This window comes from Lytechinus pictus, unplaced genomic scaffold (genome assembly GCF_037042905.1).
Source record: "Lytechinus pictus isolate F3 Inbred unplaced genomic scaffold, Lp3.0 scaffold_20, whole genome shotgun sequence".
Classification (NCBI taxonomy): Eukaryota; Metazoa; Echinodermata; class Echinoidea; order Temnopleuroida; family Toxopneustidae; genus Lytechinus; species Lytechinus pictus.
In genome coordinates this window covers 13,793,534-13,815,823 of record NW_026974141.1, presented here as the reverse complement: position 1 = coordinate 13,815,823, position 22,290 = coordinate 13,793,534, and the positions used below count along the sequence as shown (strand labels likewise).

The 22,290-nt window shown below is 39.0% G+C and overlaps 3 protein-coding genes across 3 annotated transcripts; all 3 read right to left on the bottom strand.

Moving 5' to 3' along the window:
- Positions 1-2,627: 2,627 nt before the first annotated feature.
- LOC135157812 (uncharacterized) lies at positions 2,628-5,843 on the bottom strand. Its single transcript, XM_064114752.1, has one exon. It carries the CDS (start codon positions 5,841-5,843, stop codon positions 2,628-2,630), a length of 3,216 nt encoding a protein of 1,071 aa, XP_063970822.1.
- Positions 5,844-5,896: 53 nt separating this feature from the next.
- LOC135157811 (uncharacterized) lies at positions 5,897-8,209 on the bottom strand. Its single transcript, XM_064114751.1, has one exon. The coding sequence runs from the start codon at positions 8,207-8,209 to the stop codon at positions 5,897-5,899; it is 2,313 nt and encodes a 770-aa protein (XP_063970821.1).
- An 11,997-nt stretch (positions 8,210-20,206) lies between these two features.
- Positions 20,207-21,462, bottom strand: LOC129282921 (adenosine receptor A1-like). The gene has a single exon (XM_064114750.1). It carries the CDS (start codon positions 21,460-21,462, stop codon positions 20,254-20,256), a length of 1,209 nt encoding a protein of 402 aa, XP_063970820.1. The 3' UTR covers positions 20,207-20,253.
- Positions 21,463-22,290: the final 828 nt, after the last annotated feature.

Below are 22,290 nucleotides of genomic sequence, written 5' to 3'. Positions count from 1 at the left end.
GCTCATAGATTTTTTTTCCCTCAAATTTTAGGTCAGAATATAAAAAAAATTCAGCTCACGTTTCGCGCTCGTATCAATAATAATTGTTTAAATAATTCATATACATATCATGTTCACGATTGCAAAAAGCGTAAAATGTTTGATCGGAAAACAGATGAAAATATCCCCCTCCCCTATTGGCGAAAGCTGGATCTAGCCCCGGTTAAGAAATTACAGCTCCCGCACATAATTTTAGTATGGTCTACCACTCTGATGAAAAGTTGAACTAAATTGAAACCCCAAAACGCTTAAAAATTCTATGCTTTCTGGTCGCATTTATTCTTTTCAAGAAGTGGATACAACTTTGATCTTTTTTTACATGGACACACTATGGACACATTAAAAAAAATGGTCTTCGATTGCCTTTTTCACGTGGTTGTGGAATAAGACAATTCAAAATGCATTTAGGCACTTTGATTGCCTGAGTGGTCGGGTCGGGGTGCAATTTTCCGAAAAGTTCACAGGGGCGCAAAAATAGTGACCCCCTCGTGGTGCAAAATCCTGGATATGCGCATGTCCGTCGGGCATCGTTTCCACTTTTGTACCTCTTTATCTATACCGGTGTGATACTATATAAGTCCATGGATCAGATCAGTTTACTTCCATTTCGTCTGATGCCAAATCGTCAAATTGCCAACTCGCCTACTATCATTAAAGTCTACCATAATTATGTTCATCCACTATCGTCTAGTAACCAGTTGGTCCAATAGCCATTCAGTCCATATACCATTTGGTCTAATTGGACAACGTGCTATTGTGCAAAATGAATGAAAATGAATTGGATACTGGACCAAATAGTTGTTCGACGAAATATTGATGGACGGAATGGATATGGACTAAATTAAATCAGACCATGTGGTGAGTGCAAGTTGGCACTTGGCAGTCGACGACTTGGCAATTTACTAATGGACCTACTAGGCCACTAAATTGAACTTGTCCGAGTGTGCCATAACACCTAAACTGCAGGCTTTCTCATATCCGATACCCCCCCCCCATCCCCCGCCGCCCCAAGAAAGGGAAGGGGGGCATGGAGGAGAGAGAAGAAATAAAGAAAGAAGTAGATTATTGAAAGGGAATCAAAATAATATGAATCAAAGGGAATGTAAACGCAATATAATACTCTGTTTGAATCGCTTCTCTTTCATGGAATTTATATTTTGAATAGATCGTTTCATTTCAGTCTTTCTCATTATTTTACTTTCAACCCTGTATTTCATCAGCTTTACTATCAAAAGCCTGCGTAGCGAATTACAAAACGTCCCATCCTTGTTTCACCACCCATGACATTACGTAATTATCATTGTGGCTGCCTCTATACAAGAAGAGTTTCCAATAATATACGACGAATGACAGGACGAGTTTCATATACGATTTACAAAAACTCTTTAATAATAGATGATTGTCGATTTTGATCAGAAGAATTATTTTGTAGATTAAGCGTTGCAGATAACATTCTGAAAATTATAGAACAGATATACAAGAATCATAAATACACAGACATATTATCTTCTCGTTTACACATTAGATTCATATTTACATAATTTAGTTAATCATCATCATTCACATTAAAACAACATCGATTCATCATTATTCTCATAATAAATATTTGGTAATAACAGAGTGCAATTAATAATCCAATAAAAGTAATCGAACTTACCAAATATGGCTTTCTGTTTCTTTCTGTATACTTGACACAGCCTTTTTCCTTTTAACGTTAATACTGAAACAATGACAATTATTTATAACACGCGCGCAACTATTATGATTATTAATATTATTATTATGCGCAAATATACATGGCAACCATGACGCAGCAATCAAGATTAAAATTACACTAATTACGTCACAATTAATGCGCGCAATGCGTCGCAGTAACATGGCTCCTTTAACTGATTATCCAAAACAGTTACTTATATATACTTATAAACTTCAATTAGAAATATATATAGCGCTTGCATAAAAATAATAACACTATAAACCACTATTAAAAATATCAATAAACAATAAAGTATTCATGCTTTAATATTATGCTTGCATGCTCTCATCACAGTTTGATAAGTGAATAATTTTAATATATTATCGAAGTTTCAAGCGTTCGAAAGCAAATTCAGGTCAAAACTCTACGATCAAATCATAAAATGATAAATAAAAGAATGCATAATACAATATTTTGAACGATATCTGAAAATATAGCAAGCCTTTTTTTTCTTTTCAAATGCATTTCTTTTGATCCAATTTGATTCTTGAAACATCAAGAAGATAATATATTAAATTTGTATATGTATAATGCCAAAAAATGCACACTGCAATATAAGCAATGTTTCGCTCATTTGGTTGAACAAGACAAAATAAAAGATCACATATTCAAATAGCACAGAAACAATTTTCCAAGCTATCAATAACTTTGCATATCAATCTGCTCATTGCCCATTGATATAGAAATAAACGATAATAATATAACAGTCTAATTGTTCTTGTGTTTGGCTCCTTGCGGGGGAATCCCTAAATGTCTTTCGCGTGGATTATACTTGCCCATGTGAAAAGCAGTCTCTTTCTGTTATAGTGTCAGTATCACATTAAGAACAAATCTAGTCATCTGCTAGGATCAAAACGAGCTTATGTATGGGTCTTTCCAAAAATCTAGGCTCATGCTTACGTTTACCGTCTTTTCGAAGATCGCGATCAGCCATGATTAGTTTCACTTTACGAACTCGACCGTCATCACATTTGTAGGCTTCTGTCACTCTTCCTAGTGGCCACTGACTTCGAGTATCGCTGCAGTCTTTTACAATGACGATGTCGCCTATCGCGAGGTCACGCTTTGGATGGACCCACTTCTGTCTTGTTTGGATGTCTTGGAGATATTCACGCTTCCATCTACTCCAGAATTCGTTCGCTAGATACTGCACACGACGCCACCACTTCCGAGCATATACGTCTTCTCGCTGAAACTTGCCTGGGGGAGGCATCACAACTTTTGCCTTCATGGTTAGCAGATGGTTCGGGGTCAACGGTTCAGGGGCATCTCCTGCACATAGATTAGCTGTAGACAGTGGTCTGGAATTGACAACTGACTCTACTTCAGTAAGGAACGTCTGGAAGGATTCATCATCTAGTTGTGACCCTGAACTAATGAGGAGGGGTTCAAGGACTCTGCGTACTGTACCAATCTGGCGCTCCCAAACTCCTCCCATGTGAGATGCACTCGGCGTGTTCATCTGGAAGGGTATCCAATCAACTCCATTCTCAAGTAGATACGTCTGGATAGATTCCTGGTCCAACTCTCTCATTGCTTCCCGCAACTCGTTTCTAGCGCCAACGAAAGCCGTCCCTCTATCAGATCTGATCTGTCTGACTGGTCCACGACGAGTGAGGAACCGCCGGAGGCAGTTGATGAAGCTACTGCTTGTGAGACTATTTGCTGCTTCTAGATGAATGGCTCTTGATGCCATACAAGTGAAAAGTACTCCATATCTTTTCACAATACTTCTTTTTTCTTTGATGTTGAAAGGTCCAAAGTAATCCACAGCACAATATGTGAATGGGGGTGCCGGTCCTAGGCGATCTTTTGGCAGATCTGCCATCTTCTGTTGCTGCAATGGTCCTCTCATTTTTCTGCACAAGACACACTTTGATATGATACTGGAAACTACAGAAGAACCACCAATCACCCAGTATCCATTTTGTCTCAGTTGGTTATGTGTGATTCCTCTTCCCATGTGGTTAACCTGCTCATGCTTGTGTCTTATGAGCAATGTCGTCATATGAGAATTTCTCGGCATGATGACGGGATGCTTGATTTCGTCAGGTACGGCAGCTTTGTCAATTCGTCCACCAACTCGCATGATACCATCACTGCCAATATATGGATCTAGACGATATAGAGAACTGATTGGCTTGATTTCACTGTTTCTCTTCCTTGCTGTCTGTCTGTCCTTTTGCTCACCAGAGCCTAAGTTGCGAAGTATCATCAATTCGTCACGAAAAGGTTCTATCTGCAAGTTTCGGATTATTTCAGTTTCTGCTGCATCGACTTCTGCAACCGTCAAGATAACACGTTTGAGTGGACGGTTCAATTTAGGGCTTGTCTTCCTCTTCACTTCTCTCTTTCGTAGTTTACTTTTGAACATCATACATAGTGCTACCACTCTCTTGGCACGTTGCCAGCTTGAGATATGCTGGAGGCGACTAATCTCGAAGTGGTTGGCTCTAGCAGTCAATGTAGACAAAGTCGACACATGTCTAACTTCTGGGTCATCTTTCTCACAGCTGGCTTTATACTGCTCTATAGGAATCTTGAATTCTCCTTTCTCATGAAGAAACTTCGGTCCAACCAGCCAGCGGCTACTTTCAACGAGCTCCTTTGCTGTCATCCCTCGAGACGCCTCATCAGCAGGGTTGTCTTCTGTGTTCACATAGAACCATCTTTTGGGGTTTGATTCGTCATGTATCTGTTGCACCCTATTTGCCACGAAGACATGGAATCTCCTTGCTTCGTTACGAATGTAACCCAAGACCACTTGACTATCTGTCCAGAAGAATTCTTGAGGTTTAGCCACTGTCAATTCTTTCCTTATAAATGTACTCATCTTTGCTGATACAGTGGCAGCCGTCAGTTCGAGTCTAGGAATAGTCATTTGTCTGAGTGGGGTTACTCTTGATTTGGCTGTCACAAGAGAGCAACACACTTTGTCCTCTTCATTCACCAGGCGAAGATAAGAGCACTGTCCGTAACCATCAAAACTTGCATCTGAAAAGTGATGTAACTCTGTACACTTTACCTTGCCGAAGTTTGGAGGCTTGTAACATCTTGGGACGTTAAGTTTCTCGAGTTCACTTATTTCAGATCTCCATTTCTCCCACTGTGGTCTGACGTCATCGGGTAAGGGGCTGTCCCAATCAAGTTTCCTTCTGCAGAGGTCCTGGAGAATCTGTTTTCCTCTCAGAGTCACTGGACTTGCAAGGCCGATAGGGTCATAAATTGAGCCAACAGTGGATAGAACTCCCCGTCTAGTAAGAGGGCGATCTTTAAGCTCAATTCGGAACTGCAATGTATCACTTTCCACGCACCAGAATACACCTAATGCTCTCTCTATTGGTAGTGGATCAACTTCTAGGTCCAAGTCAGCAATACCCTTAGCTCTGTCTTCGATAGGAAAACTCTGCAGAACCTCCTTATTGTTAGACATTATCTTGTGTAATCTCAGTCCAGCTTTACTGCAGATTGCTTGACTTGCTTTCATGACACTCACGGCTTCATCTGGGGTTGCAACTGACTTAAGTCCGTCGTCGACATAGAAGTCATCTCGAATATATGAAGCTGCATTGGACCCAAACTCAGCTTCGCCATCATCTGCTGCTTTCTTGAAGCCATAGTTAGCACATCCAGGTGAGCTAGTAGCGCCGAATAGGTGAACCTTCATCCTGTATTCGATCACGTTTTTGTTTGGGTCACCATCTTCCCACCACAAGAAACGGAGAAGGTCCCGATCTTCCTCCGACACGAAGAATTGGTGAAACATTCCTTTGATGTCTCCAACGACAGCAACTTCTTCTTGGCGGAACCTGCACAGTACTCCAACTAAGCCATTAGTCAAGTCTGGTCCTTGTAGGAGGTTGTCATTGAGTGAGATTCCTTCACACTTTGCTGAGCAATCAAAGACCACACGTATTTTCCCTGGCTTTTTGGGATGATAGACACCAGTATGGGGTACATAGTTTACCTTTCCTTGTTTGTAGCTAGAGGGAGCCCTTTCAGCACATGTTTCAAGCACATCTTTCATGAATTCTATGTAGTCTTCCATAAACTTTGGGTTCCTTCTAAACCTGGCATTTAGTTGTTTCCATCGGTTCTCTGCTACTTTGCGATTGTATGGTAGCGATGTGTTAGGCGTCTTGAGGGGGGGGGGGGCATCTCATAATGTCCGTCTGGTCGTTTCCTTATTCCTTTCTCCATGATTCGCAGGAACTTCTTGTCCTCCATTGAGATAGACTGCCCTCCCATGTTTTCATCAGCAAAGTCCTTCTCGAGAATCGCAATGACTTTCTGCGGGCAGAGGATTTCTTTCGCTGTTGACGGGACTGCAAACTTCTCGCTCTCACAACTTGTAGCTTTGTTGCAAACAACAGCACCTGAACTTTCAGATGTCAGGCAGACTTTTCCAATAATTCCCCAACCTAGGAGAGATTTTTGAGCATAGGGATCATCCTCCCCTCCAGTGATTACTTGTCGAGGCCGGATAGCTCTTGGGCAATCATTTCCGATCAAGAGTGACACATCAATGTTTCTATCATAGGGTATCATTTCATCCGCAACTTGACGAAGATGAGGCCAGTGATTTACCACCTCCTTCTTGGGTATTTGTGACCTGCTGGCTGGTATTTCCTGTCTTGCAAAGGCCACTGGTAGTTGAATTACATGCTCCTTATTATAGTCTTGTATCTCCAGACCCTTGATTTTCTTACTTTCGATGTTAGAACTTCCATGCATTGTTGTCAGCTGCAGATTTGTTGAAGCTCCCTTTACGCCGAGTTTGTCACGCAGTTTCTCTGACATGAAGCTTACATTTGACTGATCATCAAGCACTGCATACACACGGCACTCTTTACTTGGATTTTCTTGATGTCTCACCCAGACTGGTACAATCATACTATGATCTCTGCCGTTTTGATCCTGGATTGAGCATACTGTAGTACAGTTGGCAAACCCTGCATGCTCAGTCTTCTTTGTAGCATAGTGTAGACAGGACAGATGGCTACCCCCACATTCCTTGCACGATCGTCGATCTTGGCACTCCTTGATACGATGACTATCTGTCATCCCACATCCCATGCACAGTCTCCGCTTGAAGAAAAATGCCTTCCGGTCATACATAGGCTTGGTGACGAAATCATCACATTCATCTAGGGTATGGTCTTCCTTACACCAAGGACAGTTTGCATAGCTTCCATTTTTCGACCATTCCGATTTTACCCTCCTTCCATCTGTAGCGAATGTTCTTGCTTTAGGACCCAATGCTCCAAGACTTCTCGAGGTTTCTCTGAGGCCTGCAAGTTCAGGGATGTTGGCCTTGTTAGCTGCCCTTCTCACAAACTCTTCAAACTTTGAGAATGATGGATATTCTTGTTGGTCGATGTTTTCTCTCTGACGGTCAATCTCATCTCTCCATCTTCCTTCGAGATATACAGGCAATTTCTCTAGAAGTTTGGCATTCTCCTGTGGATAATCTAAGATTCCAAGAGATTTTACTGATTGCTTTGCTGCCTTTACTTTTCCTAGGAAATCTGCGAGCTCCATCAAACCGTTTGAATCCTTCGGTCCTATCTTTGGCCAGGCGGCAAGTTTATTCATGTAGGCTGTGCTAACGATGCTTGGATTTCCATATCTCTCACTTATGAGACTCATCGCTCTTTCATAGCCATCTTCACTTCCTATCAGCATGAAATGCTGGACGACATCCTTTGGTTTTCCTGTTACATAATTATTCAGGTACATCAACTTGGTGGTAGATCCCATTGGCTTGCTATCTATCATACTTATGAATGCATGCTTCCACATTGGGTAGGTCATGGGGTCTCCATTAAAGATGGGAATGTCTATCTTAGGTAGCTGAAGAGATGCCGACATTTCCTGATTAGCGGCACATTGTTGGAGACTTACGTTGCCGAGCTGAGTAACACATCTTTCCAGTGATTTGGCAATCTGCTCCCATCCTGACTGTTGGGTAGAAGGTACTTGGAAATTCTGCGGCGACTGCCCCGCTACAAGATTTGGAGGAGGCGTTACATCTGCCTCGCATGACTTCAGAAATCTATCCATATCAGCTTCTTTATTGACATCAAGTCCTTCCAATAGGGATGATTTCTCCAATCCAAATTCTTCCAGCACTTCTAACTTAGCTTCGTTTTCTGCGAGTTCTATCTCGCAGACTAATGCATCTTGCATCTCTTCGTATGCTTCTTGTGCCATCTTGGCTTTTCTTTCCATTTCCTTTACTTTCTTTTCCTTTTCTTTGAAAGACAATTTTGCTTGCATGGCGGCGGCCTTCTTTTTTAACTCCAACATTTCCAGCTCTACAGAGACCGCTAGACTTACTCCGGTCCTCGTGGAACTGCACTTTGACTTGAGAGATCCGCATTCTTCCTTATCATGCTTATCTTTTCTCTCCATCATGTCCATTGTCAGCTTTTTTAATGTTATTCAGCTTGATGCTTAATTTGAATGTTATTGTGGCTGCCTCTATACAAGAAGAGTTTCCAATAATATACGACGAATGACAGGACGAGTTTCATATACGATTTACAAAAACTCTTTAATAATAGATGATTGTCGATTTTGATCAGAAGAATTATTTTGTAGATTAAGCGTTGCAGATAACATTCTGAAAATTATAGAACAGATATACAAGAATCATAAATACACAGACATATTATCTTCTCGTTTACACATTAGATTCATATTTACATAATTTAGTTAATCATCATCATTCACATTAAAACAACATCGATTCATCATTATTCTCATAATAAATATTTGGTAATAACAGAGTGCAATTAATAATCCAATAAAAGTAATCGAACTTACCAAATATGGCTTTCTGTTTCTTTCTGTATACTTGACACAGCCTTTTTCCTTTTAACGTTAATACTGAAACAATGACAATTATTTATAACACGCGCGCAACTATTATGATTATTAATATTATTATTATGCGCAAATATACATGGCAACCATGACGCAGCAATCAAGATTAAAATTACACTAATTACGTCACAATTAATGCGCGCAATGCGTCGCAGTAACAATCATTTTATTATTATCATGTAATGAAATTCATACTTTGTTTACACGCTGCATCTGCTGTCAGTTTGACTACCTTGTAAATATTTATTTACAAGGTAAAGCTTATTTCCAAGGTAATATTTATTTACAAGGTAAAGCCTATTTCCCCACTGGAAAATAGCTTTAGAGCTTTCGTGGGTCATCCTGTGTAAGCCTGTTGTTTTTAATGCTACTGTATATATATTATGGTGACTTGCGAAATAAAATCAATCAATCAATATTTTTTGACGATATCCAGTTGAAATCAGTGGCGTTCAAAATAATGGGGAAGGATTGGGGCTATATGGATTCCCAAATTTGTCACGGCCAATACAAAAAGAAAGCGAGAAGGAGAACTAATATCTGAATATTATGTCAAAATCTATCACCGATAAAAAATGATTTGTGCCCGACACATATATCTGGCCCCTTAATTCATATATTTTACGTTTATTATTTACGCCAATGGTTGTATTCATGAATAGTTCAAGCATGGTTCCTAACATCTTTCTGTATTTTTCGATGTTTACACAATTCCTAGTCTTGGGTTGGGGGTTGTGTGTATTCCTTATGTTCGCATTTTTTAATGTTATTTTTCTATTTATTTCAATATTATCCTCTCCAACTTTATTATGGTATGACTATTCAAGGAATTATAATTACTCGTTTGCTTGCATGCTCCATGACCGCTTTGCCTTCACTCCGGGGGGGGGGGGCACTTACATTGACGAGTGGATACCATGCGCGACCCAAAAAACACGTAAGAAGGATGTCTTTTTGTCAAAAACACAAAAATATTGAAAAAAGGGTATCTATGTTGCTAGGAAAGCTACGTGTTTAGGGTCATATTTTCGGGGATGATGAAACAAAATTAAAATGTTTTATAAAGGATGTCCTTTTTGCCCCAACACTACGTGTTTAGAGTCCGACTTGCGCGAGTTGTGGAAGGTGGGGCCGTACTAAACCAAAATAATGATGTGTAAAGGTAAAACCAACGACCGACGGACCCGACAATAAAATATCGCTGTACTTGTTTAGGGGTTCATTTCGGGAATACTTGCCAAGAGTATCGTTTTGTTTCCAATACTTGTTATGGGTCGGTTTGAGACGCCAATACCTGTTAAGGGGTGCAGTTTCAGAATATGGAAAATACGTGTTTGGGTGCTTTTCGAGACCCCATGGTCGCGCATGGTATCCACTCGTCAATGGAAGTGCCCCCCCCCCCCCCGGCCTTCACTTCTCTCAGTGCGTATTCAGAACTATTACTGTATTCTCATTGATCCCCCTGGAGTTGTAAAACACCCATAAAGGCAAAATATTATATTTTCATCGGCAGTTCAGAATATTGTAATGATTACGATTAGGGTTTATTTAGTTTTGGACGTTAGGTTTTATGTTTTGCTTAATGTGTAGATTTTCCATCGGAGCAATTGTCGCCGGAGCAAATGTCATGGAACCGTGCATTACATCATCATAAATTAAGTACATCAGGGTCCATGATCAGAAAAAGCGTATACCCATTAAACCTCGCCAGATGGGGCTTGCCCCAAAATAACAATTTTATTTTTGTCTCGTTTCGAAATTTCATTTTTATTTTGGCTGCTATATGCTTCAAGCACATATTTGCTTACTGTATATAGTTTGCCTATGCATTTTACTCATTATATATATATTTTTTTATATATTGTATTTTTCCAGTCACTACATATACGATTGTCACTTGTATTATGATCATGTCTCAAGCATTGTAAATTTGTTTTGTATATTATTCCAATAAATGGAAAAAAAATCCTGCAAAAAAGCCACATCACCACATAGTTGAACCATTCCAACCTTTTATACGATCAATACGATCGCCTCGACTGATCTGATACGATTAATTATTCCGCGATTATAATTAAGGCCCTTGGAACCGGGGGTGCAAAGCACCCCCAAGATTTTACAATGGGGTGCGGCGTGCATTATTTTCCATGTAGGCAGCTCCCCCTGGAATTCTGGTATAGGTGTCGAATTGAATAAATGTAGGAAAATTACCAACATTTTGTATTGGAACCTTTTTTAATTTTTTTAATAAAAAAAATCGTGACAGTGTGAACTTGGTACTTTTTTTTCAATCATAAAAAATGATTATATTATTTTCCCGCATGAGTTTTGAAATAATGACACGTACGCCAGAATCTCTTTGGTCCTAATATGAAGCATAAATTTCCACGTCTATAAAACAACAGTTATCATTCGTTTTTCCTATAGTTATAGCAGGGAAATGGGAGTTACAATTCCATTGATAAATAAGTCTAAAATGTTATGCCAATCAAGATGCAAGTCCCGGATGCAAGTAATGCCGGAAAGTAATGTCTTTGTCCTGCTCATGTCGCAGTCATTAACATTTTTTCAACGGTTGAACTGCTCGTGCACACTCTGTATGTGTATAGGCCTTTCCCGGAGGCCTTTCTTCCTCTCATTTGTTACTATAAAATTTCATCTTTTTATCAATTCTTTCTACTTGTTTACTGTCTATGAAGGGGTAGCAAGTTGATCTCCCATGGGGTGCCCCTATCTATTGCTGCATCATTTGTATCCATTTCTCTTTGACCATCCATTTCTTGGGAAAATACATCAATTGGATGATCCATTTATATATGCCTATCCATCCATTCTTTCAGTCATCCATCCACCGGTCGTGCTGATGGTTTGATTATAGCATGGACCTAATAGGTCCATGGTTGTATAAAGTATAAAGCGCCCTACTATATCATTATAGGCTACCCCCACCCCCTCCCCATACTACATAAAAACTCGGCGACTCATGGACTAAATGTACACATTTCAAAGCAGACGTAATGTACATGCACAATTCCCTTGTACATGTTGCACCTTGCTGCTTCTCCAGGTTTGCTTAGTCTTCTTTCACATACGTTGTTGCACTTTGCCCCACGGCGTGCCTTGTAAAGTTCTGTTGTAAGACTCTACATGCTGGTCGGCCCTGGAAATCACAACTCTGAATACGTAGAGCGTTTCTAGACCATAGCACCGCGCAATACTCAACTTCTCATTTTTCCATATCTCGATGCAAGCTCTCTTGTGTGGATGCAAAAATAAGAGTTTTCCCAGAAATCTTGTCCCTGACGTCATGTCTGCCCCCCTCATTTTTTGACTCATGACGCCTTTACTCTGCTTGTTCGACCTTAAGCCGTTGGTCCCCTGGTTGCTTGCTCACAGGCATTCGTGCTTTCTTAGCAGTCAGGTAAAAACCTCGGCAACGGAAATAACAGAAATTTGCAACTTGATGCGTACGTTGGCCACATTCATGCTATCACGGTCTACACAATGTAGACTACACGTACGTACTTCGCATCAACAGGTTTCTCAGCTCACCTTTTGACCTCGCGAGTTCAATCTAAACAAACGAAGAGTGGTCAAGTGTTGCATTGGGATTGTATCTTCGTAATGTTTTACTATAGGCCTATATTTAACCCCGCATTGGGATTGCATCTTCGTTATGTTTTACTATAGGCCTATATTTAACCCCGCATTGGGATTGCATCTTCGTTTTACTATAGGCCTATATTTAACCCCGCATTGGGGTTGCATATTCGTTATGTTTTACTATAGGCCTATATGATTGCATCTTCGTTATGTTTTACTATAGGCCTATATTTAACCCCGTATTAAACAAACCCTGTTTTATATCGTAGAACCTGCTCTGAAAGTAATCGTTTTTCTCTTCGCCCTTTCCCTTCATGCTTGGCTGTAGACAGAATGGTGGTGGCCGTCTGTTTAGAGTTTTAAATATTTTTGGTCTAACTAACGAGTGGATCTAAATAATCTGAAACTGACTGAAACATTCAGGAAAGATAAAAAAACACCAAAATATCAAATTATGGTATGTTGTATCCATATCCCTTTATGATGGCTCTCCTGGTTATCTTTCACCAATCCACTTCTTTCTTTCTTCTCTCTCCTCCCTCCCCCTTTCCTTTGGGGAGGGCCAAGGAGTCAGTATACAGAGTATACATACAGTGAGCTGCGCTATAGTGCCTCGCTCTAGTTCCCGTATATATATCACGCGAAGCTATACATGAAGGGAAAGGTGCAGAAAAGAGCTACAATCCACATGAATAAAGATCAAACTCGGAACTCGGCCCTTGCCCATCTCTGGGATTCTCGTATCTCTTTTAGTCTTGGAGTACTTTCAGATTCATGACATAAGAGTCCGAAAGTAAGCCGTATTGGGCAATCCTTTGCTTCGTCATTCACGTCAGATAATCAACGTGTCTGAATCCTTTTTCACGCGTACGATACATTTATGAATATAGCTCAATATAATATTCTTATCCTGTGTGTGCTATCGCAAATAGTGGATATATATCTGAAACTAATGCAGAGCGCAAGCATGTCGCTAGCCGGCTAGCATCGGCTCATTGAGCTTGCACGCACCGTTCGATGTTTGCTTTCTACTCAGCTACACACACAGAGTACTGCACTTTGTTGATACGGGGGTTTCTTGATACTGCGCACGCGCCATGACGTATTTCATCAATATGCATGAGTCGTAATGAATATGCATGATTCGAACGGTGTTCTAATATCAATTTATTTTTTAACCCGAGAGGGCGTCAATAGGAAAGTTCAAACTTATATCGTTTAACCGAGATTTGTTATAATATATGTTTCACCCCTCAATATCATTAAAATATAAAAGTTATGCAAGTTTCTTTTCCGTGATAAAATAGAGCAATAATATAGGTATTTAATGAATGTAATAATTTCAAAATTGATTCATTGCCCTTGTCTGAGATCAACCAATCATACACTATACCTTTAAGTTAAAGTTCCCCCAATATTCAACCCATTTGTTTTCTTTTTTTGTATGGAATGCTCCATTGTTGATGCCATTTTTGTGTGTGCCTTTGCTCATGTAAGCAAGTCTCTATTTAAAGCTATTTTTTTATGTTAATGCAAATTCACCTACTCAGTTTTATTGTATGATTGCTTTTTGTTTGCAATCAAGTCTTTGTAATTTACTTTTTATGTACATTTCAACCTGCCTTGAACCAGTTTTGGTTCATGGACCTGGTTTCGCTTGTTACTCTTTCATTGTTTCACCTTGTTTATTTGTATGCTGCTTTTCTTTGAAATAAAGAAATGATTACAATCAATTACATGAAATCATAAAATTTTCATATTGTCTCCCTTGTAATAAGATATAAGTTTTGACAATGAATATTAATACATTAAATCAGTTGTTAATCCCTTTTTTATAATTCTTTGAAGACATGATTTGAATAAACATTATTTCAAATACAAAATAAAATACAAAACAACAAGTGGGGCTATATACATGTATGGCATCATCAATGTGCTCATTGAATATTCATGAAGTAATGTATAGAAATATTCCACTGAAATAATTCAATTCATAAAACTGTCATGTGTTCCTTATTCCTTGTCAATTTTGATGAAATTCTCATTGTTTTAATTTATTTTTCTTTATCTGTTCAAATCATATTATTTTCGACCTGTATAGGTCCCCTTTCACTATTAGAGGTGACATGTATGTCTATTGCAGTATCGTTTTTAATAAAGACATTCTTTGTACCTGATTGATTTCTATGAGATAAAAACATAATATGAACTGAAGGCATTTGCCCTCCTTTATATTTATCTATGTTTTTTTAATCATAAATCATCAAGAATCACATCGACATGATAAGAATTATATAAGCCAAAACCATCCAGAATGAAGATTAAGAATTAATGAAAAGATTTCTAAAAATATCATTTTTCCATCATAATTCATTGTTATTAACCGCGACTTCAATCGTCAAATGGTCTCGGGAATGTTGGGTTTCAAATTGCATTGATCTCGTCTGAGATGGAAAAAAAACATATTGATAATGAAAATATCGGCCTCGAATATTCCCCTATATACTACACTTGTGGATTCTATTACGTTTCTCGTTATTGTTAATATACTTGCCTCGAGATTACGTTTCTGATTCTCTTCTCACATCCGGCCGTAAATAATATTTTAAGACAATGAAAAATATTGCATCGCAAAATAATGTATTTTGGAGGCCATTCTCACCTATACGTCGGAATTCTCGAAGGCTAAATGTCATCCCAAAGCATCAGGCTAATAATCACATTCTTTTGGCGATATATTAATTTGATACTTTAATTGTAGAGGCGTGTGAGGCCTTACGCCCCTCATCAAAATAAAAAAAAATCCATTAGTAGCCAAAGATCTCATTTCCCGAGTCACCAACGTTATCTGGTTATACATGTTATAGTTATCGAAGTCATCTAGTTATAGTTTCGAATTAAAAAAATTGATGAATCTTGCAAACGAAATCTGGTATAGGCTTAACCTTTTCATCTCCATGGCTACTCCATTTGGAACAACCATGGACCCGACATCGCAATTACCATACCGGCGATAAAATGTTATGAATAACTTAAAAGCTATCAACACTGAAGTACATGTTCCTCAGAAAATAGGTATATTACAACTTACGTCAATACGATCCTTGGGAATCAGGTAAGGATTTATTGGCAACAACAATAATTCTTAAATATATTTTCTTGGGATGGAGACGGGATCGACGAACTATGTTTTTCTCCTCTTTCTTATCGATATGGCTGTAAGAAGTAAGATGATCCTCATAATTACATTTATTATTACAATAATCCTTATTTTCATTTTCAAGGGCCCGACTGAACCTACCAAACTACTTATTTGGCACTGAGAGCTAGTTGTGTATAGTCGTCATCCTCGACATGGTATAAGTAGTGAAATGACGAAAAATCCTACAAGAATAACACTAAAATTTCCGTCAAAATCGGATGTAATATAAGAAAGTTATGACATTTTTAAGTTTTAAAGTTTTTCCTTTATTCCTTTCTGAACACGTGGAATTTGCTGACAGGTTTTGAAGGGGGCGGACCATGCACAAAATCATTATCAGCTGGTCATTTTTACACGGTTTGGGGAAAAAATTGGAAGATGAAGTCTCCAAGCATGATGATTTTTTTAAAGAGGCCATTTACTATAAGGCCTGTCATGGGAGAGCTTGGAGATGGGAGAGAATACTGACTAAGCAGCTAGGAATTGGTGTCTGGAGCCCGCCCCACCGGCTAAAAAAATATTTTCAATCGTTATGGGAGAGAGCGTAGCGAACATGATATATAGAAATGAATGATAGCACTACTTGTCATACATAATTATGTCGGCAGTCACTTTCTATACATAATAATCTTGTTATTTATAATGTACTTTACATATTTATTACTACTCGGTTATCGGATTAATTCCAGCACACAACGTATGCACACCCTCCTTTACCCGTGGAGTATTCCAGCGAATCCGTAGCCAATGACAAGCTACATTGACTTTCACCTCCAACTGGATACAGCGCCTGGGTGGAGAGTGGCAAAGTGTGATGGATTGACGCTTTGCGAAAGGACGCTAGGCCGCGGTGGGACTCGAACACATCGCCTTCTGATTACAAGGCTAGAGTCGGAACCACTACACCACAGCTCTTCCGAGTGGAACAGCGGTTTCAGAAAGGTTTTTCGTAATGTAATTATTAAGCGAACACGACTGATAGTATTATTTATTATTTATGTGTAGGCTTATAATATAGACCCTTTATTCCCTTAACGTGCGTGCCGTCCACATACCCCAAGTTCATTATTTTTTTTATCCATTCAGCCCATGCCCTTATCAATCTACAACAGATATAATAGGCCATATACATATATCATATCTTTCTGTGACGTTTATCGCATTTTCACCTATAGTATTCAAATAATACACATCGTCGGGTGCATTAGTAAGAATTATACCACGAGTCACCTTTGGAACAGTTATAACATGCCCGAGGCATGGACGAGGGCGTTTGGGCTGTTCGACAGGTAACAAGTTTGTATTATTCTAATACCCGATAAAAGTGAGTTTCATGAAATAAATGACTGGTCACATGATAATAATTAAAACTTAAAACCTACCAATTTTGAATCTTTTTTTATAAATGATCTGAGTATAAAATCTATGTGTTCCTTCGTTATTTTGTTTGCCCCCCCCCCCCTTCCCTCCCCATCACTTGTGCGCTTCTAGCATCTCCTGACTGCTCTTCGTCAAAGAATTTGGCTTTTAGTGATAGCTAGCCCCTGCATTTGTACTTGATATTCATGTGAAATATGTCTATTATCTGTTGATATTATGTAAATGTCACAATTTTTGATTTGGTCATTTTTATATTTTTTATATATATAAAACATTATGATTACTGCGATTTTATGTTTTGAATGATCAACAAATGCACCTGTAAAAAACCTCTAACGAGATCGATATGTCGCCTTGTAAATTGCGCTCATTATTTTTAATATAATTCAGCCAATCGTTCGTTTGGTTAGGATCCGTAACATTATTTTATAATACGTCAGGTTACTCATCATGCTCATCAACGCCACTATTATACTGCGTGTGACACCTCGAATCCTTAAAGTTTCTTTCTTGATAATGCATGCCCTCGATTAAGCCATCATATTCGTCTTCGAGATTTGACAAGCTCTAAGAATATTATCCCACTTATCAGATTATAAATCTAGATTAATTATACAATTAACATTAAGGGAGATTACGTATTGATGTTTCGAACACGCGTTTCTCCATCTTCTGGCGAAAACACGTTGGTTTCTAAAAAAAATAGGTCAAGGATAAAAATAACAACGATCGAGTCAAGATAAGACACATATGAATAGTGTACATGCTTCCTAAGAAAATGAACTCTAAAAGGAAATCTAATGCAATAATTACAAAATTAAAGATTTTTTGTTGAATATTTCTTTTAATAAAAATAATAAATATTCACACACAATAACCATGATAACCCAGACTCTGTTTGAAAATAATACGAAACATTCATGACATTATTCATGCTTTTAACATGGGCACGTTAAGCTATATGATAATACTCCGTCATGAAAATTTGTGTAATTATACAGATCTGTATAATTTCACAAATTTTCATGACGGAGTATTCATCATAGGGTCTGTGTACAAGACTAACTCATTGATCTCAATTGCGTATAGGTTATTTACAATAATAAACATTCATGATTATATAATGTGATATCAACAAAAATAAATATTGGTATAAAAATACTGCAAGGTATCTTTGGTTATATCATTGTTACTAGAAGTGTTGAATTTGACAGGCACACAGCAAAAACCTTGGCGTTACTGCAAAAGTAATTTTCCGACCAAATTTACAGTGAAAATTGCGTAAAATTTACGAAAGACCACAAGGATCTTTTTAGTAATGGTATATAAAGCTCGAAAAATCGACTGTAAACTGTAAAATTTATACGATGGAAAATCTCGCAGCAAGTTGCCAGGACTTTACCGAAAGAAAATAAAAATACATCACATTGCTGACAACATGCTGCGGTACTTTCCATCTTGTAATGAAAAAAAAAAGGGGGGGGGGAGAACAACGAAATGTACAGCAAAGCCTGCTTAGTCGAACTTCTTTATAGAAGGAACACACCTTTCTTTATCTGTACAATTTGTATCACGCAAAGCTAAAATCTGTTCACAAAGATACATGTCATTGTCTCTCTTGGACAGGTTTTGTACCAAAAAAAGTTGACTGTAATTTTTTTTTTTTTTTTTAGATAAAAATGAAAATGTTAAAATAAAGTATTCTTGTTTTTCTATCTCTGAAATTACTAATATATTCATTTGTTTATTTTCTTTTACTTTCAGTTTATCTTCTGATCTTGTATAAAATTTTGTGCGCAGATATCAAAGAATCAATGATTATAAAGAAATGAATAGGAATAGATATGTGCATTGGAAAGAAAAAAAAGAGAAAAGGAGAATAAAAATTTACATTATCATTTTACGTTCAGTGTCACATATTATTTCATCTATTTACATTGCAAACATTAATATTCAAACCGTGACGTCATCGCCATGTTACTCACTGTTCATCAAGGTTATTATATAAATAAATATATATATATATATATATATATATATATATATACATGTTATCAGGAGCAGACAGTTTAATGAGCGAATTTTAATTTTCCATTCTATTACGCTAATTTACTATTTTACCATTGTCAACACCCTATTCTAGAATCAACACTTTAAGAGACCTCCTTACGACCCACTGTCCTAAACAAAATATAACATAGTAATGTTGTCACATTTTACTATCCACACACCAAACGCTCGACGGGTGAATCATGCCCATCATGTTGCATATCTTGTTCCAGTAGTTCATCGTTGTAATCATTTTTGTAGACTTACAGTATTCATTATGTGTGGAGTGCCCCTCGAAAAACTAATGGGACTTCTGTTTGAATGAAATGACGTTAATTCAATAAATGAATAAATTTTGTCTGAATCATGCCCATCATGTTGCATATCTTTACTCCTCATATTTATCCTTGTACCATTTTTTCTAAATATTTGAAATTGAAGGAGTATCATCAATTAACAACCCTTTGAAACTGAATGAAGTGCTCCAATACGACGTCTTACAAATCAATCACAAACATAGCCACATCAAATTTTTGAATTGCCCATCCGTTAATGAAACATGATACTGAAAGCTGAAGTGAATATCTGTAACAAATTCATATCAGGGACCGCGGAACAAAATTGAAAGTGGACTGACCCGAAAGTGTTGGGAGGAGTGGGGGAGGGGGGCTGAAAACAGGCATTAAATCAGAATTTGAGGGTCATGTTTATGCTTACAGCAAAATGTGTGGGGGCATGGCCGTTCGCAGCCCCCCCCCCCCCCCCCGAAATTTTGAAAAGTTTAAAGAACCCAGCACGGCCAACCCGGTTTCAGGGCCCTTAGGTATTATTAAGAAGAATTAATTAAGAAAGTTTCTCACTGACTAATTCTGCCATCTGGGGAGAAAAATACTTATATAAAATTCGATTCCGAATCGATCGCCGAGTTTGACGATACAGTCACACAGGCGAAACTGATCCCAAATCGACAAAGCGATATACGTTATCACCAACGGCATGACAATCGATTTGAAATCGGTTTCGTTGGTGTGACTGTGATGTTAGACCAGGGGTCTGTTGCAGAAAGAGTTGCGTTTAAACGCAAGTCAAAAAATCAATCGCAAGTCCCAAATGCGCGCTGTTGATTGGTTGAAAATCAAATTGCGCATGATATTTAGAGTTGCGATTGATTGCAACTCTTTCTGCAACAGGCCCCTGTAGGCCTATTGGTAATGCATTTGATCGAAAAGGGAACAGTCACAAGAAATATTTGATATCGTTTAAGACAGGATATCCAATCGATTGGTGGTGATGAATTTGAGCGAACAGAGGACGATTGAAGGAAAAATATGATCGCTCAAGGCAAGATATCCAATCGATTGCTGTTATCGGGTAATTCAACAGCCATTGATGACGGGAAGCCGCTTGTGTCATCGCCGCTACCAGACCCATCGCGGATGTCTTCTCTCCCGTTACTCTGCGCCGTGTTGTTCCCCGACTGAGGGTGCACTCTCGAAGGATTCCCTCGCACGCTGTTTATCCACCAGACGAGCGAAGTCTCGGTCGTAATCGAGAATGCTCTCTTCGCGGCGACGCGGAATGTTTCACTGCGCAGCGCGTAGATGAACGGATTGACCGCGCTGTTGAGGTATGTGAGCCAGCTCAGGATGGTGCGAGGAACGAGACCGGGCGCGTACTGGGGCGTGTAGAGATCAATAAACACGAGCGCGTTGCTTGGGATCCACGCGATGCAAGTGAACCCCAGGATGATGACGAGGGTTTTGATCGACTTGAGCTCAGAACGTGGTCGATTTGCTTGCTGATGACCCGCCTGAGGCATGATGCGACGATCGGACTTAATCTTCTGTAGGACTATGATGAAGAGATGAAAGTAGAGGACGATCATAATGATAAAGGGGATGATACCGTTGGCGATGAGGAAGAAATGGAGGTGGATGACATCGAAGACGGCACCGAACTCGAAGCAGAATACTTGCCCGGGGACAAGGGAATGGATGCCGGCGAACGGTAGCACCATGGCGATGAGGATGCTGTAGATCCACACGCTGACGATAGCGATAAGGACACTGCGCTCCGTGCCGACGGAGTGGTAGACGTAGGGGTGGGCGACCTTGATGTAGCGATCGAGTGTGATCATGGTCAGTGAAAGACACGATATACTGGTTGAAAATATGATAGGACACCACACCAGCAGACACGTGTACACTCCATTCGCAAAGGTAGGATTGAGGGTTAGGTACACCCCTGGGATCATCGACAACGAGACGAGAACGTCGGCGAACGCGAGACTGACTACGAAAAAGTTCGACATCGTCCACAGCTGTTCGTTCTTGGCGACGAGGATCACGACCAGAGCATTTCCGAAAAATATCACGATGAGAAGAGTGATTTGGATGGCGATAGAGACATTGGTCATGATGACGATGTAAGCCGGTAGAACCCAGACGACGTCGGCACCGTAATCATTGATGTCGGTTGAAGTGACATGTTCAGGAAGCATTGTTCCATTCATGATGTCGTTGGACGGTGTCGAATAACTTTCCATTTTAATAGGTAAGAAGTCCCCCGAAGTATTTTCATAGACGTTAATATAAAAAAAGACAAGTCTGGCAAATATACAATATGTAGGGCCTACTCTTAAGACAGACGTTCAGAAAGCATGTAAATCAAATCCGAATCAAGTAACGAAACTCCTGATAATTATAATGCGAAAAACCCCGTTAGCAAGTGAAAAGGAATTCACTTATGATACCAACTTGTATGTCGCAAAGAAAATAATAAAATCTGAAGAAATGAAAATAAAGATAGAGAGGTTTGTCTATGTCTATGTAGATTTATCTAGTTGAAAGTATTTCTTGCTCAGCGGAGACCTCAGTTCGTTAAAGCTTGATTCATGCTGATGATTTTACAAGTGAAGAGCGCGACAAACACGGGCACCTGTATTGGCGGATTTGCAGCGGATTAGACAATGTATCCATGACGTGCATTTCCGTGAGGAGAGAAGTCAAAAGCTATCACGATTGGTCCATGCGATATGAATATATAATTAGCTAGAGCTAATTATCCAATGAAAAGCGTCGGGCGAGTGAGGTGACACCGTGCTGCCCGCTTTGGCAAGATGAAGCAAGAAAGAAAGACCAATTTTGCAGTTTTTAATGTTTACCGGAAATATAATTTTTCTGTCACTTATTCTTTTGCCAAATTCGGAAATCGTCTTATGCATTCCCATCCCACTATTTAGTCTCTATCCCTCTATCACATCTCTCTGTTTCTCTTTATCTCTCCACCACTACTACATACACCACTACTACATCCAAATACTATAATTTCTACTACTACTACTACTACTACTTCTACTTCTACTACTTCGACT